The 24614-nt window shown below is 42.0% G+C and overlaps 1 protein-coding gene across 1 annotated transcript in view; it reads left to right on the forward strand.

Moving 5' to 3' along the window:
* The first annotated feature begins 4890 nt into the window (after window positions 1-4890).
* ZNF804B (zinc finger protein 804B) overlaps window positions 4891-24614 on the forward strand; it is a 237305-nt gene continuing 217581 nt past the window's right edge. Inside the window, exon 1 of the mRNA XM_075492771.1 lies at window positions 4891-5043. Within this exon, the coding sequence (XP_075348886.1) occupies window positions 4891-5043 (153 nt within the window). The remainder of the gene's footprint in view (window positions 5044-24614) is intronic.

The following is a 24614-nucleotide window of genomic DNA, read 5'->3' on the forward strand; positions in this document are numbered from 1 at the left end:
TGTTCCCCAAAATATATGCTGCACCGAGAGAAACAAATCAAACATTCAGGCTAAAATTTATTCACATGATCTACAGAAATGCTGACTATTTCTAACATACAGTTCTAATTTACAAAGAATTAGGACTCTTTTGGGATATTAGATAATGTCTTCAGGTAGAATAATAGAACAACTAATATTGTAATAGTGTATCTGAGGCTTTTGTAAAAGTTTGTTACCATATGTGAACATACTTAAGAGGTGAAAGTTTCTAGAGAAACTCTGATTCTGTTGACCTCAAAAACTGTCATTGGTTTCAGTGGGGCAGGACTTCGCTTTTCATGTGAACCCTGAGGAATCAGCTGTAGTTATGGACCACTAGAATAGAGAAGAGTTAGAGGTTGGGTGGATGGGTTAGAGGAACTGAGGGTGAATGAATATGTAGGTTAAGCAGATATAATCCAAAGATCTGCATATATTGCCAGGACTTGATTTATAGCTTTCAAACCTGCATTATGTCTGAAGATAACATATACTGTTAACTGCACTAAGGCATTGATTGCTGTTATATGTCAGGAACCTCATCATGTGTTTTTATACCTGAATTGTCTTGCCAAGATGTTGATCTCACTCGCTCAGTACCGTGAGGAAGACCACTTGTAAAAATCACACCAGTATTAGGGTATGCTCTTACTATAGGGTTCACTTGGGTTCTTCTGCATTGGAAAACAGCTCATGTTTTAACTCAAGTGAGAATAACCAGACTGTGAAACAGTATTCAAGCTGTGTGTCTACACACCCTCTGTTCTTGTTTGATTGCTAAAGTAAAATTTCTAGAGGTGTGGTGCCAGAAGATTCTTTGCACTCTTTGAATTTTCTCATGTCTGGAGGCACAGGGAAGGACGTCTTTGTTCTTTCTGAGCATAGTAAGGGGATTGTGGAAAAAATTTTAGGACTGGGGCCCTTGAGTGGATCTAGCCTGTATCCACACTGAGGAATGGTTATGTTAGCAGCAGGCAAATCATGCTAACTGTAGTTTTTACCTGTACAGCAGAGAATATCAGTATAATGGACTTTATGTGCAGATGGAACTAATATTAGGAGCAATACTTGAATTACAATTTAAATAAAATTCACAGTGTAGACAAAGTTTTAAGGGTATGTCTATACTGTACTGTCTAATGCCGCAAAGAAGCACATGAATTAGCTCAACCATTAAAAGTAATATGACTGCATTAATATGGTTCTCTGCTGCCTGATTTTCAGAGTATATTTATGTCAGAACTAGTGGCTTTAGAGCTAGGCTGGGTATTTCAATTTGACACTACATTGTGCAACAAGGACAATCCCTACAAAGAATAATTAGAAAATGCTTACAGACATTTTTTTGGGGGGGTATAAGTGATAAGTAATCTTTATTAATGATAAAAACCTGTGTAAACTGAGAGGATTGATGAACTGGAGAACATTTCATTATTCTAATCATCATCTCTTAGTGACAGCTGACCTGCTTCTCCACTTCCTTGCATCTTGAAAACTAACCAACACTTCTGCAAAGAAAGCATAATGTTCTGAAAGGTAGTATTTTACATCCACTGTGCTCAGCTGAAAATTACTATATGAGATCTAAGGTAGTGAAGGATTGGACCCAGATGAAACTACTAATAGTTAAGGCTCATATTTCTACATGACCTGTGATGAAAGCTAAGAAGGTGCAGCATCTCCAGAGACTTGGGAGAATGTTCAGGGAGTGCTATAATTAATATCTAATCGTTCCATTTGACAACTCTTAATCTCGTTTTCTCAGGCTTGCGTCCTACAGATTGTTTATAAATTAGATTGGTGGTCATAGTGACTATTCCCCTGAGTTTGCAAAGTGAAGTGAGCCTAAAATGACTTCTACTTTTCACAGCAGGGTCAATTGAGCACATCATCCTTCTCAGCAGGATAAAATGAGTACTGTGCTGTCTACTCTGGGGCGAATCATTTTCCTTTCATACAATCTTAGTAAATGAACTGTGGAAGACTCTATAAGTTTAAGGAGGAAAGTACTGTCCCTTAGTCTACAGTGAAGCTCTTGCACAGTTTCAGCTTGTGCTGAAGCTCCTCTGCAGGTGACATGGACTGGCCAGTCTGTCTGTGTAGCTGCAACACACAAACATGTATCTCTATCGTATGCAAGCGCTGCGGGTCTGCTGTACCCCCTTCCTCACCTTGTAATACAACATCATCTTTTCTGTGGAGCAAAGGACTTCCCATGTCTCTTCACAACAGAAAAGGCACTGAGACCTCTATGCAAGTCGTTGAGATGAGACGTAAATTCTCTTTCTGTTCTGAGAAACCACAGCTGCATCACAGAGAAGCAAAGTTCTGCAAAGTTCATTGCATTGCCAGAGAGAAAAGATGCTTGTCTTTACTTCCAGAATGGTGTATTCAGTGCAGAGTGAGAAAGTCAAGCTGCAGACCAAAATTGAAGTTGAAGTTAATACTTTTTATCTTTAACAGGATTGCAGAGGAGTAATTTCAGAAAGAACTTGTAGTTAACAAAATATATCAATTATATGCCAACAAGAATAAATTTCAAGTCACTCACACAACTGCGACTTGTAGGAGGAAATCATCATAAAAGCTCATTTTTGCCACCAAATTAATAGTGGATAACTTTTTTCAGTATGGCTGTGTAATTTCTCAAAAGCCACTTTCCAATGCAAATTCTTACTTCAGAAAAGTCCTCCACAGGTCTGTTGTGGGCACTGTATTGCTCCCAGGCCCCAAAGTCTGATTTGTACTGATTCATGTGACTGTTTAATCTATCCCCCACAACACCCTTCGGCAAGGAGTCCCACAGCTCAACCACACATTATGCAGAGTGCCAAGTTCTTTTATTTATTTTGCACCTGGGTTTTACCAGCTTAATTTGACCCCCACCCCTCAGTGTTTTACATTGCAAAACACTGTATTATGGTTAACATAAGGATGCTCTTAATATGTTACGTCCAGCTTTGGTTGTTTCAAGTTTAGATGCATTTTGTTTTCTCTATAACATTATGTATTTATTAATAAAATATATATAGATCTGACCATTTGTATATATGTCCATATACACATATAATCAAATTTTATACTGTATGCGAAACATTCTATATGAAGACTGTACAACACTATTTTACATATACAGCCAAAAAATTAACATTTGGTTGGTCATGACCTTTTTCTCTATACAGTTCGGTGGCTCGTGTGAGATTTTCTTTTTAATTTACGTTAGGTACATAGAAAGATAGCTCTTGAGAGGCTAAAATTAGAATGAGTGTGGCTTATCAGTTTCATTCACTAAATATCTGAAAGCATAGGCTTTTACAGGATTAAATGAAAAATTTGAAATAATTCTTATCTACAGTTTAAAGTAATCTACTTAGAAGAAATGAAAGATCTGCAGGTGACTAGTAAGGCCGTGTGATTTATTGATTTATTTTTATCGACTTAGTAAGTAACAGAGCAGAGACAATACTTGTGACCTGACGAAAAGAAGCTGAGTGTGCACAGCCGGGTCCGAGGTACATCTCGCCTGCCTCTTGCAGAAGGGGAAAAGAACAACCTGTTTCAGCTATTCAGTGGTGGAAGAATTTCATACCTGCGATTCTATGTGAATCATTTAGGTCGTAAATGCCACCACACACCTAAATTCACGACCTTTCTGGGGGGACGATCGAGACAAGCACAGTCACAAGCTGGGGGGTGTCCGGGCAGTCTGGCCAGCTGCGCGCAGCCCTCGCCGCGGTCCTGGGCGAATTTGCGCTTCCAGCCAGCAGTGGAACCGGAGCAGCAACGTTTCCCGTTAACCCAGCTCCGCGGCTGACTGCGGGGGGCCGGTGCCCGCTCACACCCCCGGCACGGCCGCGGGAGGGTGTTCCCCGCCCCGCTCCGCACCCCTGAGGGCGGGGAACGGCCGCAGCCCCTGCCGGGGAACAGCCTACGGGACAGCGGAGGGGAGGAGAGGTGATGGGATGCGGGGAGAGGTGGAAGCGCAGCCAGAGGCAGGCGGGGAAGGGACGTTACTTCCCCGCCACCGAAGGCGGGAAAGTTGGGCGAAGAGGAGGAGGAGGGCGGCCAGCGCGTCCCGCCGCCTTCCTCCTCCCCCAGTCCTCTCCGCCCGGGACTGCCGGCCGCGGCCCGCTCCCCTCCCCGGAGCGGCGGGGAGCAACGTCCCCTCACCCGCCGCCACCGCCCCCCCCGGCCGGCTGCCGCCCCTGCTCCGGCCCTACCCCTCCTCCGCCCCCCTCGCACCACGCACCGCCTCCCCGCCCCGCCGGCGGAGGTGAGGCGAGGCGCGGCGCCGGCTGCAGCGGCGGCACGGGAGGACTGGGGCGGCGAGGGCTTTCCGCGGCGGCCGGCTCCATCCACCACCCAGCCCGGCGGAGGGAAGAGCCATGGGCAGCAGCCGCCGCTCGAGCTGCCGCGGAGAGACTCCCCTCCGGATGTCGGCTGCCGGTGGCCTGGTTTGAGGAGGAGGAGGAGGAGGAGGAGGAGGAGAAAGAGGAGGCGGAGGAGGGAAGGGGCCGTAGCAGCGGCGGACTGTGCAAGTTGCGCTCTGCCCTTCTTCTTCCCGGGCCCGTCTCCTACCCGCGGAGCAGCATGCGGACTGGCCTCCGCGCTCCCTCAGATGTGCTCTGGCTGCCGCCGCTGCTGCCGCCTTCAGTGCATCCTGCTGCTGGCAACGCTAACCCGGGCGCTGGATGAGACGGGAGGGGGGAGATCGCTGCTGCGGTTCCGCCCGCTCCTTCATGCGGGCTTCTGCTCCGGCGGGGGTAGCACCGCCGCCGCCGCCGCCGCCGAGGAGGAGCCGGCCTGCCTTCCCCCCCGCCACCCGCGGGGCTGGGTCGCTCCCCCCGCTCGCCCGCCCGGGGGGCCCGCATGGCGTGCTACCTGGTCATCAGCTCCCGGCACCTCAGCAACGGGCACTACCGCGGCATCAAAGGCGTCTTCAGGGGACCGCTCTGCAAGAAGGGCGCTCGCTCGCCGGTAACTGCCACCTCCTCGCTCCCTCCCTCACTTGCCCCCCGCACGGTAGGAGCGGTGCGGGCGGATGGGTGCGCGCGGGGCCGTGGGTGCCCACGCAGCGGGGCGGCCGGCGCGGCGCGGCCCGCGGGGGGCGGCGTTGGCCCGCCGGGCTCACGGGTGCGTGGGCGCCGGCTCGGTCCCCGCTCTGCGGGGCGGCCGGCGTGGGCGCTGCCTCGCCGGGCGGCTCGGAAAAGTTTCTCCGCCGGCGGCTGCCTGCGTGGGGCCGAGGGGACGGGGCTGGGGAGGCGGTGCCGGCTCTCCGCGGGGGGCAGAGGGGTTGCCCTTTAGCCGCGGTTCTCCGTGGGCCGCGTCTCGGGCTCACGCCGACGGAAAGGTTAATGTCAGACGCTTTGCGGGAAAGTTGGAGGCTGCTAGGGGGTAAGGCGCGGTGTCGGTGTGGGCTCCAGGTGTCGCGGTTTAGTGCCTTGTCCAAGGTTTTGACGCTGCGGAGGAGGGGGAGCGATCGACCTTCTGTTTTCGGCTAGAAAAAAAGGAACTTGCGCGTTTGGCTGCGGCGCGTTGTGAACTACCTGTCGAGACCGACATCTAGGCAGAACACGCGTGAAGTTTGGGGAGGTCCTGCGGAGCCCAGAGAGCCGTCGAGCTACCGTAGGCGGTCTCTGTGAGTCGCTAAAGGCGTTTCGCAGGGGCGAGCGGGGGTCAGGCTGCGGGCGGGTCGCCGCCGTGCCCCTGCCGCCGCCGGGGCGGAGGGCAGCGGGGACCCGGGGGCAGCCGCCGTGCGGAGGGCGCCCAGGCGGTGCCGGGGCGTTGTAGCCTCCCCTCCACCTCACGATGGTGGTAGTAGTATCGTAAACGCTTCCGTAGCCGCGGCTGAACTTTCCCTGTCAATGTGCCGGATCTCAATATGTGACATACTGAGGGGTACGGACTGCCGTCCTCCGGACTGGACTTGCGGAGGTGCCAGGGGAGCCTTGATCCCACCACCGGTGGGACTCCCTCCGGCTTCGGCAGTGCCGGGTTGTGCCCCGTAACACACCTGCACCCCGAACACCTTTTGGAAACTGCTTGTGATGACAAAGTCTCTGCTTTCGGTTTCTTGACTTTCGATGACGGAAAGTGACAAATATTTCATTACACTTCTAAAATCCCTTCTGTGTCGTACGCCAGCACTCTGATACAGCACCTACAGGTTCTTCCCTTGTACTGCTGTATCCTTCGTGTGCCATATCATACAACTGCGCCGTAGGTATCATCAATCAGACGTTGGCCGAGCTGTGTTTATGTTCTCTGACCCGTGGAGCTGATCCACCCTTGTGTGTGGAAGCTCCCAAAATGCAGGAGATGTTAACTGAGATTTCTGTACAAAATTATAGAGGTACAAAGGAAAAGACCTCAAAGATCTAAAGTGGGAAGAAGCTTGATTGTAAATACTTAATATTTAGTAGAACTTTAACAACTGATGTTCAAGTCAAGGAGTGTCAGAAGTGTCAGAAGATACTACTGTCCAAATAGTGTTATGTTCCAAATCCTTCACTTTCCAACTTCTTCCCTTTCTTTCTAGCTACCTACTGAGTATGCACACTACTCCTCTCGGTCTCAATACTTAATGAAATAAAAGTACTTGTCTGACTCCATTAACAAATCGTCATTTTTAACATAGTTCTGCTACCGGCTGGGAGTAATTTTTGTTTAAATCAGAGAAAAAGACCAACAAATAATTGTATTGATGTTTCTTATTGCCTCTTACACCTTTAAAGGTGTATTCTTTTTTTAAAAAAAAAAAGATTTTGCTTTAAATTGAAGCATCTTATTCTGAAGCCAACTATCTAGGGTTTAGTGGAAAGGAGAAAAAAAATTACAAAGTTGAAAATAACCTCGAGTCTCTTTCACTACATAGAATCATTCTTTCATGTGAGCTTTCCAGAGTTTGAAACATGTAGCAAGAGCACTTTGTATTGCTTTTTGCTAAGATACAACCTCTTGTTTTTGAGATTCACATGACCAGGAGTTGGGATGCTTTACATGGTTTGGGACTATTTCTACAGAAAGGAGTGAATTTTAGTGGTCCTTAGCTTTCATTCTGAATTCTTGAGGGAAAACTTTCACTTCTCCACACACATTTCTTTTTTTTTTCTTTATTTCCTTTTGCTTTTTTTAGTGGCCAGTCTTTGAAGCTAAACAGGCTTTTGAGGTTATAGGCTAAGTCCTGTGGAGAGGGAGCGGTGGGCAGCTCATGGGAATAAAGGTACATGATAAATAAATATTTTATTAATGCTGGGTAATTGTAGCTCTAGAGGTCTTTTATGTGTTTGATATTTAGCATTTACTACTGTTTTATATACGCAGTTTTCATATTTTGATATGGGAGTCCAGCTTTTAGGAGAAAAATAAGGGATGCTTAGTTGGCAAAGTAGTTAACAGTTTGCTATTAAATACTGAAAGCAGTGATTCTCTAGAGTAATGTGCATGTGCCTACAAACTTATAACTTTCCAGACCATATCCTTCTTGCTCATCAGTGTGTATAAAGTTGGGAACAGTGAACAACAAATGACAACACCTGGATAAATTTTTGCATTATGGATGCGGGAGTCATGCATGGTGAGATTTAGTATTGATGGAGGTAGTAAACTGTTTTAAGCATGAAAAAAATCCCCACACAATGCAAACGGACCCTCCAACTATTTGTATTTTCAGCAAGCTATGAGTTAAACTTGGGACCACTTCTTATACTTAAGAAGGAAGTCTTAAGCAAGTGGCATTTATTTGTATTCCCTGTGCTGTGCTTGTGCTTTTATTTAATACCTCCTGATTGTAACTGCAAAAGATACAGGTTATGTCTTGCAGTCATTTTTAAAATGCTGAACTTGAAGATTCGATTTTATAGTTTGTACCATTAAACAATGTTGTATTTGTACACTATGAGCTATCTTATGCATGAGTCTACATAGTATTTAATGGATAACATGTACCTTTCTGTATTTAAAGTGTTCTGTATTAACAGACCATGAAATGTCAGTAGACTTAAGGCTATGCTTTAAGAAATGAGAACAGTGGTGAATATTTTAAATACCTTTATCAAATTTCATGGCTATATGAACAAGGATTTTTCAGTGTGGATGTTTCTGTAGTATTTGTTTAGCATACTTTGCTGTTATTGTGTCAGAAACAATTCTGGTCCTTCTTCCTGGTGTGCAGAGGGACCTTTAGCTGTAGCAGTGCTGAGAAGAACAAGATATGGAGGACTACAAAGATAATGCACTTCATTTGTGCATGTGGATGTGTGGTGGCATTGTCATAAAATCTTTTAAAAATTCTACCTTTCCTTTGCCCACTTCCACACGTTGGAAAAGGGACTAGCTATGAATGCTCTGAAGCTGGGATCTGAAGTTGGTGGTAATGAATTCAGAAAGAGTGGAATTAGAAGCAGTCGCCAGTGAATCATCTATCAATGGTGTTGTGATAGACTTGCACGGGAAATGGAATGCTGAGTTTAAGCGTGGTGCCAACATCACTGAGGTTAAAGGACAGTAAGCTGAAGAAGGAAGCTCCTTATTTTAGAGACCTGATTCTGTGCTTTAAGCTTTTTTATTTTATCTGGAAAGTTACGTTCATGAACATATTATGAGCAAGTTTTCTGTCTCTGAAAGTTTCTATTTGATGAAATGCATTATGATACAGAGATATTACATATACGTCAGACTGATGATATTGTCTACAGGATTTTTGAGTCCTGAGTAGATTACATTGATCAGTGTAGTGGCTTTAGTTTTTGCATTCATGATAGGTATGCTATAATATTCACCTGCAGCCAAACCTGCTCAGAGGTTTACTGCCACACCTCACAGGCCTAGCAAAGCACTGAAAGGACTTGGCTGTGAAACTTTCAAAGAAAATCCTCCAGGATACAGCAGAAAATGGTACTGGGAATTCAGCAGATGGCCCTCTTGCTTCTGAATCATTTCTGAGCCAAGGATGTTATTAGGGTGCACTGTTCTGCTTGTGGCTTTTTAAGGTGAGACGTAAACAAAGTCTCGTTTACTACTTGTTATTTAAAGATCTCTTTGTATTTTGAAGGAAATAGAAGGCTCAGAAGACCCAGTGCTTAGCCAGTTTCTGACTCGGCTAATTATTTTTCTTCCGTTGTTCCCTGCAGCTTCAGCTGAATACAGTATTTTTCACGTACTTCTCTAAGCTGTTTTCTAATAAGGCTGTCAAGCAGCTGCTCCATTGCACTTAGTGCTTGCCTAATTTCTTTGGGGTCTGGGGGGTGGGATATTCTTACACAGAGCTACCTTTTAAAAAGCACAGCTCTCGCCCTATGTCCAGAGGCTCCGGTAGCTCTAAATAAGTACATTGCAGGTACTTGGAAATAATGACTGTTTTGTTGATACTGAGCCACAAGCATGCTGTTCCAGCACTAACACAAGCGTAACCAGGACTGCGTAGCACCTTGGTACTCTCTGTAGCAGATAACAACACTGGGCACTTGGAAACTTCTTAGAAAATTTAAGCGTGTTTGAGGACTGAGGGACCATAAGCAGAGAACAGGAGAGCTATGGCACGAGCAGCTCTCTCCATCTGCCTGAGCCTAACGGGGAAATGCTAGCACAACCGAGTCTGCCACAAAGAATGCCAGTTTTATGTTTGCCACCAGTGAGGAGAGACGTGTGCCAAGCACAGTTGTCAGAAAGCAATTTAAAGGCTAGACATGGTGAACGTGTATCATGTGAAATGAGGTCTAGGTGGCAGCAGGTTAAAAGGAGGATCCACCATATATCTGGGTGAATAGCTGGAAGACCAAATAACTAATGAGTTTCTGACCATAAGCAAGTTATCCCTCAGCACTGTGGCTGTACCCTCAACAGCACTGAAAGCGGAGAGGAAGGGTATGCTCTAGGCATTACCAAAGAAAAGGCATGGGAAGTAAAATGTCAATTAAGAAATATAGTATAAAGGGACCAATAATGAACCAGCAGCTCCAATAAATAATCTGGTTTGGGTAGTTTCTGTGAAAGGAAAGGGGGAAAAACCCCAACTGTAGTAGCAAAATAATGTAGAAAGAAAAAGAAGGAGAAATAGGAAAGAAAATGGAAAGTGGTACTTTCACTTTTCTGTGCTGGCAGCTGCCTCCAGCAGAAGTGGCCACCTGCCAGGGGGGATCCTGCACGCTCTGCTGAAAGCATGGAGCTGGCTTACCAAGGTACCTGCCTTACACAAACTAAGGGAAGGCACTCCTGCTTAACTATTTCTAATCTCATTGATTACGGGCACTTCATGTTTCAGAGTGGGCTGAGTGTTTTTCCTATGAACCCCAATGCCTCCACCGTGCTGGAGAATACGAGCATTCACGCAGCCCACACTCAACCTTACGGTGACCGTATTTCCTGATTTTGTTGTTCCTGTTACTGTGCTTTCTGTGCATTTCTGCAACATGTGAGAGAGGGAAAGAACTTTCAGAAAATATGAATGTGTTTTTAGCTACATGTAGCCTTGCTGCTCATGTCTTGTATTAAACCTGGTTTTGTGCTATGTATCACTTTTGAGCATATTTTGTTTCTAATTCAGTCAGTGGGTAGCACTTTGTATATAGCATTGCAATTAAATTTAATCATCTTCAACCAATTTCTGCTGGGGCCATTTCCTTCACCCACAATTAGCAGTAATGTTAAACAGGTGCTTTATGTTTGATAGTGCCTTTTCAGCATTCTAATATTTTTATTAGTCCCTCAGTTGAGTTCTTAAAACCAGATCGATTTCTCTCTTATTTTGCATGTGGCAATGCTTGTTTGTCCATTGCTTCCAGAGTTATTGCTGTTACCTCCATTTGCATTCTTGCTTTCAGTTCATACTCATTTCACTCACCCAGAGTGTAGCAGTTTAGGGTTTTTTTTTAATTCTGCGCTGTGTACAACTTTGAAAATGGATGTAGAGACCTAGTGTTTGTGAAACAGGTGCTCCCTCGGATAGTGGGTTGAGCTGTTAACCAGGCTCGAAGCATCAAAGGCTGTTCCTCTGCCTGTTCCTGCCCTGCTTTCTGGACTCCTGCCCACACGTGCTGTCCATGGTAAGCGCTCGCTTGCCTGCTCTGGGGAGGATGCTCCAGCTCCTTCCTCTGGCTGAATGAATGTTTTGTTTTGACCACTTAACGACTAAATACAGTGAATAACTTTGTTTATGCAAATATTTTCATTTGAGATTAGATTCCTTGCACAAAAACTGAGGTCAAAAGAATCTCATAATCTGGATCTGCTTATTCCCTGCCAAAAAGGATTTGCAAGAGCTCCCTGCAAAAGGTTGCTAAATGGAGAAGAAAAAGAAAGCTTTTAAAGACTGGCCAGAGTGTAGGCATTTTTTTTTTCTACTTGGGTTTCCCTGATGGACTGTATAGCCTTTGGCTACAAGGCTTGGGGCTTTTTTGGTTTGGGGTTTTTTTTTTGGCATTTAACACCAAGAACCTTTGTTAAGTCTTTTTATTACATCTAAACTGATTACTTTAGAAAACTTAAGTCATCATTACCTGCAAATGTCATTTTTCGCACTTGTATTAGGAAATCTATGGGGTATATTAAGAAGAGTGTGGAAGAATATTCCCCTGGGGAAAATGTTGACTTTTCTGTGGAAAAAAATAGAGATTCAAGATGTTTTATCTGCCTGCTGAAATACTGTTATTTTAAAATGCCACTGCAGTACACTGAGAGAGATTTAGTTTTACCGCTTTATGTGTCTATACACCTGTATAAGCCTGGCTTCTTACATGGACATATCTTCCATGATGCCCTCAAGGTCTTAACTCTGGAAGACAGTGCATCACACTTGTTACAACACACAGCAGAAGCTGTAATCCTTTTAGAGCTCAAGATTTAGGATCTTACTGTGAAAGTTTTTTATACCTACAACAGTAAAAAAAAATAAATCATGGATCAGGGATAATTTATTTAAAAGGTCAAATTATGTTTATTACAGGGTCAAGTCAATGTCAAAGAGAAGTACAGATGCACACATGTGCCTGCAGGAACCAGAATTCCCAACCTAACATGCAGTACCATTAAAATCCAGCTTGTTCCTCCAAGGAATTAAGCAGTCTTCGCTGGGGAAAAACAGTCATTTTGCAAACATATGTGCATGCAGAAGTCCATGCATGCAAACATTTCTGAATAGCAATAAGAAGATCCTTTAAAAGAGCTTTTTAGCATTCACGTCAACAGTTGCAAACACTGTTTTTTCAATATTCAACCAGCTCTGCTGTTAGCCTTTGAACCTTCAAAACTCTGAATGAACGGTATTAAAATAACTTGATTTATGATGATAATCTGCATAGATGATACCAGAGGCAGCTACTGTAATATTAGAGCTAGATATCCAGAGTTCACTCCTGCATTTCTGTATTTTATGTGGGCACATATCACTGCTTGTCTTGTACAATCAACTACTGTGCATGAGTAACAAGATTTGTCATGGAGTATGTACACATGCCTGAAAATGCTGTTCACTGCTCAGAATGTATTGTTCTGTACCCAGTCGTAAGACACTTTAATGACAGCTTTTTGTTTTTTTTATACTAGACTAAATTTATGTGCATACTGGATAAGATGTAAACATCATCATCAAAATTTTGTCCCAGTTTCATAGTTATGCATAATGATAATTGGCAAGCTGGTTCAAGTAAAGAAATAGAACCATTGCTGGGAGATTGCATGCAGCTTTGAAACAATTCATACATTAATCAACTCTAGTTGATAACAATTTCTCAATTGATGTTTTCCCTGGAACACATTCTAAAACAGATTTAGTGCATTTGTGTCAACAGAAATATTCTATCTATATTCTGCTCAGACTGAACTGGAGAGATGTATTTGGTGGTGTTGAGAAAATTCTCAGTTGTAATCGGCTGTAAATCTGCAGCCTGCATTTCCAACTTAGATTGTAACATGTTAGGAAGGCTTGTGAAACTAGATTGGAAAGTGTACAGACAGAACTTCCTAAAATACACCCTTTGATAGCAAAATATTTGGTAGATGGGATTTTTGGGTTAAAATTAAAAATGAAATCTGTACAAATACTATGATCAGAGGGTCTGCTAGAAATGCAAACTCTTATAGTTATTAAGCTGTTCTATGTATTTTTTATTTTCAAAGAAAAGTTTTAATATTCAGATTTTTATAATTCTAAATTTAGTAGTTTTTTGTCAGTTTCAGAAGTATCAGTACAAATTATTTGTCTATACTAATCTTCATTTTTCTGTGCTAATCATTGCATCTTCAGTGGAAGTATGCGTTTCTGTCAGGTGTGAAAAGCTCTGACCACAGATTTTTTTGGGGGGGGCGTGTCTAAGAAGGAGCAAAAGGTGTATATTCATGCCACCCTATGTTAGACACTGGAAAACTGAGTTCAAATCTTGATACTTTGAGCCTATTCTTGAGCCCTTGTCAGTGATTACTAGAAGCTTCTGGTGATGCATTACAGGTTGACAGGGAAAGAATCTGCAGCGATCCTCGCATTGGTTCCTTGGTGAATATTGTGGTCCAAATGCTGGCTAAGGCAGGCAATCGGTGGACTGGATAATAATAAGGGTTTCTCTGTGTGGGAAAGGCACTGCTTACTTCCAGATGCTGCTCTGACTGCTCCACTGTGCTGGAAGGCATTACAGTGTAGGAACAGAATATCCAGGATGGCCACAACCTGCATGGCCACAGGTCTGTGCCAAACTGCAGCTGAGAGGCATACCCATCATCTCAACGCAGGGAGTGGCTGCCTGGTCTGATGAGCACCAGATCAGAAATTGTCACATAGCTATCGAGAACTTGTTTAGAAAATAAAATTAAAAAACACAGTCATGTAGGTCCCCATAGAGCAAAAGACAAAAGCTCAAAATGTGATGTGCATGCACGTAGTTTGTGCGTACCAAATAATAAATACACATCCCGTAAATGTCACTGAGTACATATGCAGCTTCTCCTAGCTTGCTTCACTTTAAAGAAAAGATAGCAAAACCTATGTGAAAAAGTAGTTTAGTGAGCCAAATGAAGAAAGATTAGGTTGTTACTATATACAAAGATTTCAAATTTTCATTGGAATGATAAATATATCCTTGGCTATTCAGTAATGTAAGGAAGGCCGAGCAATGTTGGAGACAGTGATTTACTCACAAAATAAACAGCACTTTAAAAAAGTTCTGTTTCTGGGAGTGAGTGATAAATTTTTGTGCTTACTAATAATCAATAGAAAAATCACAGATGTTTGCTCTTTGATGCAGACATTGTATTTGTATACTATAAAACAAAAATGACATTGAAATAAGTGTTGAATATGTAAACTTGCTGGTTTTATATTTTGTTCGTCTCTTCTGCTGAAGACCTGTTTATCACCAGTGTATTGTATACCATGTGGAACAGGAGTTTTTTATTTGGTATATACTGTACAATATATGTGGTTTATTGCTTAGCATTATAATAAGGATATTTTAGAAGTTAAACTTCAAAAAATACAGATGCAACATTGTGGTTATTTATCTCAGAAGTTAACCCTCCCCTCAACATAAACAAAAAATGGTCTCTAAATTTATTCCCTAGAGGACAGGTCTTATTTGAAAATGATAACACTTGGTGGAGAAAGATACGCCTTTCATTTTGGGTAGGTTAATAAATCTGTGCAGCACAGGTTTAGAGCTCTCTTCCTATTATTGGGGAACAAGTTTTCATTCTGTGAAGTTTAAAAAAAAAGAGTATTGACAGCATTGGGCTTTTTATTATATAAAGCAGATGTGATGGCTGAAATAGAAGTTTGTATCCATATGCCATGTTATGACTTCTAATGGGGAAAAGAAAAAAGAGCAAATAAATTTGGGTTGGGTTTTTTCTTCAGTTTCTTTCTTGACTGCTGTCTACTAGCCTGGGTATCTATTCATAATATTATTTCTTCACCTTAAAGAATCACTGACGTTGTAGGTGATTGAATTTGATATCTGTGGGTTGTGGGATCAGCCTTTAAATGTTTATGTTGATTTGCATACATGACAACTTTCATTAGCAGAGATCATTATAAACAGCAAATTAGAAGAAGTTAAAAAAATGGTTTCCTTGAAAAGGGTTTAAACAAGTTTACAGAATGACTTAACAGAGCCTGCATAATCTTCACAGTCAATAAAACCAAAGGCAGAGAAAGCAAAAATGTTTTGTTTCCACTGTCTGTTCTTGAAGACTCACTCTTTAAGCTATAGAAAATGAGGCTTATTAGGTATGTACACTTAGAAATATTCCAGTAGAAAAACAGTTTTCAAGGCTTTTCTTTTTAAATCTGGAGTTAATCTGTAAACTTAATGAGGACCTTGAATGCCTTTTCCCTCTACCCAAATACAGTTGCTCTTATCCCAAGGTTTAGCCAAAATACGTCTAATTGCAGTAATACTGCCTTCATGACACTCTGACTAGCACTGTCTGAAGAATAAAATCATGATTAAAAAGTACTTGAAATATGTATTTTTAGAAACTATTTTAACTACTGCGATTTATCATTATACCAAGCAATACTATAACCTTGGATAATTCCAAAGAAATCCCAAACCCACCAACAACCCAAACCATCCCAAACCATGCCCCTAAACAAAACATAGCAAAATAATCAGAGTTAGCAGGTGAGATCACCATGACTGTGATGAATCACTGGCAGCCTTTCTTCCTGTGTCCACTCAGGTAAAGTTCAGATCTTGACCTTCCACTTGCCTGGGAGCCGTTACAGAAATCCTAATTGGCTTCCTGATTGCCTGTTAAGAATAATAACTGATGAAGTAATTGTAGCACCTTACGCTGAAGAGTTTTAAATACATAAAGCATTCTGAGCTGCCTCCTTACAATAAAAGGTATGGCTGCTCATGTTATAGAAAAGAAACTCTGTTCTTTTCTATCATTGTTATGTACTTACTTAGCTATGTTTATACTTCTAACCTCTGGCTAATAAGGATGGCAACTGTAGGCATTAGGCATTAGACAGCCTTAAAAAGATTGATGCTTTTGATTACAGCAAGTATGCTGTATAGGATAAATTGTAGGGTTCAAATCTCTTACAGAGTTAAAAAGGATATGTGGTATCTGAAGAAACATAGAGGTGTCAATTTTCTACTTGATGGTACTAATATATTTTGATAAGATCTGCATATTAAGAATGAGCTCTCAAGTACAGTGATTTAGTACTGCAATTGTACACTGTACTTCACAGTGAGTAGAACAAACAATAAAAATGTGAATCCTTGCCTCTGCTCTGAAGGACAGTGAACAAAGACATGTAGGCATTACAGCTGGCAGGCATGGAGAGGACTTGGTTTTCAGAAGTGACTGGAAAGAGGAAAGGAAGGGGGATAGTAAATGTGAACAGGGAGGTTAATTGCAAAGTAAATGAGTTTGCTACAGAAAGTGCTGAGGCTCAGATCCTCAAAGGCTATGTGTGTATTAGTAAACAACACCAGGGAATGTGGCAGGCACTGGAGCTTAATCAGCTAAACTATGAAATTGTGAGCATTGTTTCTAGTATGCTTGTGGTGTCGACCAAGTAGCACTGTCCCAAACATTTCTTGGGGAGGGTTTGGGAACTAGGATAGGGCAGGGACCATTACCATCGTGCAGTTTCCATTCCAAGAGAGTTTAACAGCACTGACTTGGGCTGCTCAGTAAAGGCAGGTAAAAGCCTCCTTTTTTTATCAGGCTTTGAAATCACAGAATCAGAATCACAGAATCACAGAATCACAGAATCGTATAGGTTGGAAAAGACGTTTAAGATCATCAGGTCCAACCGTAAACCTAACACTACCAAGACCACCACTATACCATGTCCATAAGCACCTCATCCAAATGTCTTTTAAATACCTCCAGGGATGGTGACTCAACCACTTCCCTGGGCAGCCTCTTCCAGTGCTTGATAACCCTTTCGGTGAAGTAAAATTTTCTAATATCCAGTCTAAACCTCCCCTGGTGCAACCTGAGGCCATTTCCTCTTGCCCTATCGCTTGTTACCTGGGAGAAGAGACCGACCCCCACCTCACTACAACCTCCTTTCAGGTGGTTGTAGAGAGCAGTAAGGTCTTCCCTGAGCCTCCTTTTCTGCAGGCTAATCAACCCCAGTTCCCTCAGCCGCTCCTCATCGGACTTCTGCTCCAGACCCTTCACCAGCTTCGTTGCCCTTCTCTGGACACGCTCCAGCACCTCAATGTCTCTCTTGTAGTGTGTGTGTGGGGGAATCCCTCCCCTGTATGGAACTCCAAACCACCTACTGGGAACATTGTCCATCTGCTGTTGTTCCCCAAGCTATAACTGGGCATTTAGAGAATGGTGGGTGCCATAAGTCAAAATTGTGCTGGGGAGCATTGTAAAAAACCCAATGTTGACAGTTGTGTACTAGTGCTTGAGCCCATGTCCTGGCTCTGTTTAGTTACTAGAATAAATGTAGCCTAGGCTCCAGCTCCATTAAGGATATACAGAAGACAGGAGTCTTCTCCTTCTCCTTCTTCTTCTCCTTCTTCTTCTCCTTCTTCTCCAGAAGGAGGAATCTTAGAGTGTGTTGGGACATCCAAAGGTTGAAGGGTAGTGGCTGGATCTCCTGACAGCAATCTGGTGTGTGGATCAGACGGAGCGGCTGGATTTCCTCACAAATACCATTACAAATCTGTCTCATGCTCCTGACAGGAGGAGTCCCAGTAAATGTGATATGCATATGCTGACTGAATGAGAGAAAGCTCAGCTTCACCGCTTGGGCAACAAACTTCAAAGATAAAGAGCAGGTGAGAGGATATTGGTGAATCATAATGAGCTTCTTGGAGTGCTTTCTGTAGTTCCTTCAAGCATCCTTAAAATTCACAGGAAGCAGAAGTGCCCAGTGACTGTTCAGGGCAGGATTTTAGCTTGTGTAAATCAATGTATTTGATTATGTTTTCCAAGGCTGATTTATGCCAGTGTGGTTCTGGTCCTCAGATTTTATTTAGATTTTTTAATCTGGCTAAAGTTAGTGAATACTAGTTTCTAGGACCTCCAGGGTTGAGGCATCACTATGATTCAGTCACAGAATTTCAATTAGAATGGAAATGCAACTATGCTCCAAAAATGAGACCTTGTGTATTTTTGCTGGACTCTATACAGTGACTGTCTTTTCTGTACTACTGAAACACAAACAATGCTGGTTAATTACAAACCATGCTGCTATAGCATATATATTCATACAGTAAGTATAACACCTTTCTTGTTATGGAGCACCTCTTTGATTTGCACACTTCCCTGAGTGTGCAAATCAAACTTCCCACAGTTTGACTCAGAACTTGCTTCCACATTCCTCATCCTCATAGCAGACAGATGTTCTTTAAGAAGGACAGTTCTGGGGTTATTCACTGTGGGATGGTGTTATACTATACATTTTAGACGCTCATCATAGTAACATCAGTGCCACTTGCCTTCAGGATCCAGATTTCTGGTTGGAAAAAACCAGATCTAAGTAAAAGACACATATAAAGCACTTTTTATCTTTCCAGCAGAGAAAAAGCTCCACAGAAGTCAGTTGCAACTTTTGCTGGATTAGAAATGCAGAGCAGTGTGTTTTTGAGATGTGAATTAGTGATCAGACTTAATATCCCAATGTTAATTAATATTAAGATAATACTAGGTTAGTGATTAATATCTGAATATTAAGCTAATATCCTGTTCCCTGCTGTTACAATTTTTGTGCATAAGTGAGTGAGTGACTAGGCCAGTTAACACCAGCTGTTGACGTAGCAAAGTGATTCATTTCCTATGGAGGACACGTGTCATATTCAGGTTTCTTTTGGAATCTAATGCACAATATTTTATTAACAATATAAGGTGGATTTTCTGGGTTTGTATGTTTAGCTGCCCTGTTAGGGATTTCTGTTTGTTTCTTTTCCTCTTAGATTACAGTGTTGCCATGCTGGTAATTTCCTCTAACATAATACATACCAGAAACTTGGCAACAGTCATTATCTGTAAGGCTGCTCAGGGAGGAATCCTGCTCTTTAATGACTTCAGTGGGATCCTGTCCTTGGATGAAATAGGAGGGCTGCCATTTATTTCCACATAAGGTATTCTCTCTTCACAAGAGCAGAGGGTCACTCTGCTGTTTCAGTTCTGCAGGTGAGTGCACACCAGGGATGCTGTGGGGATCTGGGTGACTGCAGGTCACTGGGTATTGGGAAACTTTTGAGCTTGGTGCTTTGCTGGACAAAAGGGATTCACCTTTGGGTAGTCTTATTCCTTCATGTTATTGATGCCACCATTAGGCAAGTGAGAGATGGAGGTATCTTGCTTTATTATCTGGAGCTAGTATTTCCATTGTCATACTAAGTGATGATCTGATGAGTCTGGAAGATTACTACTAGAAAACTAAGTCTGGAAAAATGACATCTATGGGAATGCCAGAGGTTTTGTGAGGCTGCTTCAGTTTCTCTAACTGGGGTGGATATATATGATAACTCTCTGCCGGCCCGCCTCTTGGTATGTCTGCTAGCAGTGCTACCCTATGTGCACTGCGGTACCTGCTAGTCACTGCTCGCTCTGCCTCTGTCCAAAAGTTCAGGAGGAAACTTGCAAGAGAACACGCAAGATGGGGCTGTGAAGGGCTGGGCTATTCCTCCTGCCTTTCTGAGATGCGCCTGGAGTTCATCACAGTTCAGCAGGCTGCGGGTGATGTGGAGAACTGCCTTGGGACGATGAAAAGGACAGAAAAAAAGGGGAAGCTAAATATGGGAAAATACGTGTTTTTTCCATTGGTTTTGTTTTCATACTGATAGCATGCTAGAGAAAAGGTATTCATCCATGGCCAAAGGTCTGCAACGTAACAGTAGATCTAAAATAGTTGACACAAAGAAGTAAAAGCTTTGGAAAACAGAATTTTGGCAATTGTCTTTGAGGATATTTTTGCACTCTCTGTAGCTGGTTAATGAACTTAGTCTGCAACTGCAGCTGGAAATGGACTCAGCTCTCTCTCTGTGATATTTAGCCTACTGGCACTGGTTTAATCCCATCCCCAAAACAATTGAAACACAGATGCAGGTTGCAGAGGATTTTAGTTAATTTATGTGTAGTTAATCTGGATGTATGTATGGGTTACAGGCAATGTAATGAAAGAAGGGTTTGTTTTAGTACGCAGATAAGTGAACTGCCTCCCTTGCATGACTGTAATTCCAGTGTTTTTATTAGTGTGTGTAAACTATAAACTGTTGCTCTGTTAGCACACTGAGTGTATTTATCACAAACTAAAAGTCTGAGAAAATGCAGCCTTTGTCAGGAAAAAATGAAGAGTTCCCCTCGTCAGGTATGGTGCTGAGAATGATTTTGCGTAAAGGAGGGAATGAATCAATAGCTTTTTCAGTTGCAGGAGCACAACTTTTCATGGTAGATATGTCCCTAGGAAGCGTAGTTTTTAGGCAGGCGTGTGCAATAATTTATGTCTGAGCCATTTGTTAATATTGGCAAAGCATCACAGGTGCTCTGAGTGCTTATGGCAGGCTGGGGAGAAGAATGCAGCAGCAGGTTGCTGCTTCATCCCCGCACCAAGGGCTGGCATTTGTACACAGCGAGAGGTTGGAAAAGTACATTATTTTCCCCTGTAACTAGCCCAGAAATTAATCTGTGCTTCTCATAGTCGTTTCAAGGAGTTTTACTGAGTTTGGCTTTCATGATTTTCAGCAAAATCCCTTGTAAAAATGTTTATAGAAAATCCTGTCTCCCATGCAATTACACTGCCATATGCAGTGGCACATCTTACTCATTCTTTGAACATTTTATGCTCCCAGGGGGATTTAAGAATAAATACTGCCATAGAGTACAACATTAACATATCAAATTAATTTTGTGTTATACACATACAGTGATGGATAATGTCAATTCAGGGCTTGATCCTGCATATGCTGAAGTTGAGAAGATTTTTTGGTGTTATTTTGGTTTATGATTGGCACATAAAGGTCTTGATTTTTTTCTAGTTGTATAAAAACTCATGTTATTACATAAATATAGGCATAGCGTATTAACAAAAAACAATGGCAAATAAAGAATACATTAGGTTCTTCTATAAGGAATACAATAACAAATTTCTACCAACAGTTTTGTTTGTCATGAAGAACAAATACATTTGCAGTCCTATAATTATTTTCTGAAGCAGAAAGTCAGTCATTACCGTCAGATCATTATATCATCTGTATTAGAAAGTGGTAATTGGGGATTCCAAACAGTTTCTATCAGGTTTGGCTTGGCAGCAAACAAGGTTAACATAAGTGGTCATATAGCTGAGTTCATTTTAAATGATCTTTAAGGTTGAGATGTTAAGGTTGAAATGCCTTTAAAGTAAGCTAAATGCTGCTTGTGTTTGGAATGTGATCTGATATATTATTAGGTTTCTCTTATGGCAAGGTTAGAAGTTGTAACCCAGTGTTCAGAATCAACAGCAGAAATGTGTCTTTTTAAAGTTTAGAAATGTATAAAACTTAATGTAAGCTGATTTTAAAGATTTATATGCATGTAATGGTGTGGGTATGGAAGATACTGGATTTTAAGCAAAGAAAATTTTGGAGTATGCAGGATATTGTAAGTGACGTGAGTTCATACTCTGGGTGGTGGGGCTGTCAAAGAATGTGAATTTGAGCAGTTGGTATCATTGTATATTAAAAATAAGTATGTAGAGAAATTTATTAGGGTGAAGAACTGTGTTTAAGACTTAGGATACCCAACACTATCCATTATAGTGTTTTTAAAAACTGTCATACTTTTGTTAATATTTTGTCATTTTTCAAAATGGAACAAGCTTAACACATTGCAGTGGCTGGTTAATTAATTTATTTAGATTTTTTGTGACAAATAATTGACTGTTTCTCTTTCCCCTGAATACAGAGATTTTTGTGACTAGGTTTTTTTTGTTCTCTCAAAAGAAGAAAGGATCAAAATGATGGCAGTGTTAGACAGCTCAAAATTTAGGCCAGCATCTTTTGGCTGTTTTGGAAATACGGTGTTGCTGTGTTCTCTCTTGAAGGGAAAACAATGTCTTTTTCACATGCACAATGACTTCCCATGCTAAGTCAGCTTGAATTAAAGTTGCTGAATGTTGTATGGCAGAAAGAGCTTTGAACCTAAATTTGATTTTAGCCTTCCTCGCTGCGGTCTGAGGACAGGAGGAGGAATGTGTAGTGTTTTCACAGAATACTGGAAATCTTGTGGACATCCAACCACCTCCCTCCCCCTCTGTTTTATGCATTAATTTGGTAAAATACATTCAGCAAGCCTGGAGAAGGGAAGGACAGAAGAAAAGGAAGGTAATAATGAATGCTGTATGATGGAATGCTTTCCTTGCTTCCATTACGTGTCCCTGGTTGTTCCTAGAAATCTATGATGTGCTTTGCTCTTACTACTGTACGATGACTCAGTGCAGAGTGTGCACACATGGTGAGCCAGCTAAACGGGGAAGGGCAAAGAGCAGAAGGTGAGGAAAGGGAGGTACAAGGAGGCAAAGGTGGCTGTGGCCCCTTCCTCCAAGAAGCACCCTGTGCAGACAGGGCTGTGTGACGCGGCAGCAGCAGCTGCGGTAGTTGTGAAGCTCCTCCGTTAATCTTGAAGGGAAGTGGTGCAAGTAAGAGGCAAATTGAGGGGGCAGTTTGCTTCCTCATTATGAACTGGTTGCAGAAAGGAAAGGGACACTCCTTGAAGTCAGGGGAGATTAATGCATATGTGCATGTAGACTCTTTACATGAACCAGTTTCTAAGCCACAATATGTAAGTATTGCTGCCATCTTTACAAGATATGTAAATAGGGAAAGGAAAGTACATTTTCACTAAAGCTGGAGAAGATGTGACCTAGCATTCTCCTGATAAAACGTTATACTGTTATTGGAGAGGGAAGGAATGTGTGTGGGGAAATGCATGTGTAAGTTAAAAATGTATATTACATTTCTATAAATTCATTTTATGTTAATATTAACAAGACTAATAATTTCTCACATTAATATATGAGAACAGTGTCAGTAATTTTTGCCTGGGTCCAGCGGCAGCATACCTATATACTTCACTTGACGCATCTTGGCTCTGAAAATTTTAATGAGATTTCTTCCTTTTCCAATCTATGAAACTGTTTGTGCACCACTGTCTAGCTGGTACCTGACTTTAGAAAAAAATAATAATACATTGACCTTGTTAATGAAGGAGAAAATTCTAGCAGAAATTAGGTGGTAGTCATCTGTATCAAGCTCAGGATAGTCTAAAAATGGCAGGCCACTGATATCTTTATGTATTATTCAAAATAAGTAGTGCGAGCAGTCAGTCTCACATCAGCTGCTTTGAGTTTACAAGGTGAGGCGCAGTCCCAGGCTGGGGCCACACAACCTCCCTCCTCACGGGTCTGTGCTTGAACTCAGAAGCTGGAGTCGCAGGTGGGACTCACTTGTACAGGTGCATTTAACAGCAAGCATCTTTGAGCAGCTTGCTGGCTGAGCTAGTATGGAGAGGTGGCATGTGATTGTTCCTGACCGTATTTTATGTTATTTAGAAAAAAAAATATCCACTCTCTTAAGCGATGAGCAAAAGAGAAAGTGATTCGATTGTGCAGTGTTTGCATCAGAATAAATGAGTAAATTGCATTAAGGAAACTCCCTCTAATCAGAAGTACCTCTTTCAAGAAATGATGTTAGTAAGCATAAGTAAGAATAACAAAATTTGCGTGTTGGTTTCTAGGACCACAAAGAATACAGATAGTTTTATTTACAGTTTCTGGTTTTGTAAAATCTACCAAAATAATTTTTTTGTTGTGATAGGCTATACTTTATTTCTTCACCAAAGCAGTAAAAAAGAATGAGAATAAATATTAATGGGTATTACTACATGTAAATGGGTTATTCTTGTAATGCTACATGACACCTATCCTGGAAATGAAGGGACAGGGGTATATTTGCTAGCGTGGTGGCCTTAATTCTGTCACTTATAATGATAGGAAAGATAATGAAAACTACTTATTGAAGACAGCTCACAAAAATGATAAGTGAGAGCAAATAGGTGACACATTGGGAAGAAGAATTCCTGGTGGTTAGAGATGACAGAGGAGGTCTTATGTGCACTATCTATTGTGGCTCTGTGCCTGCCTGCTGGATAACTTTAGCAATTCAATTAACCGATATGAGCCCATGTTTCATCATCTATAAAAGGTAGATAATACTTACCCACCTCACAGCATCTTAATAATTGATTTTTGTAAAGTGCTTTGTGATTCTCAGATGGAAGGCACTATACAAGTGTCAAGTATTATTATTATTATTGCTACTAGTAGTAGCAACAGTACTTGGCATTTATACTGCTCTTGCCTGTTCACAATGCTTTAACATTAAGTAATGCATTCCTGCAGTGCCTCTGTGAAGTAGGTACCTATGTACTTTTAGAGATGAAGAAATTCAACAATCATCTAGCTTTTCCAGTTTCATGGTGGTCGTAAAATTTAAAAAAAAAAAAAAAGTGAAAAAAAAATCCTAAAGTACAAACATCTGTGTGATGATTAGAGCACTTGTGGGAGGTTGTAGATTAGGTTTGGAGTTTGGTCACGGTTAGAAGGACACAGAACATGGTGCTCGCCATTTCTGGACAAGTGCTTTTAC

This window comes from Mycteria americana, chromosome 2, assembly GCF_035582795.1.
Source record: "Mycteria americana isolate JAX WOST 10 ecotype Jacksonville Zoo and Gardens chromosome 2, USCA_MyAme_1.0, whole genome shotgun sequence".
In the NCBI taxonomy this organism is placed as follows: Eukaryota; Metazoa; Chordata; class Aves; order Ciconiiformes; family Ciconiidae; genus Mycteria; species Mycteria americana.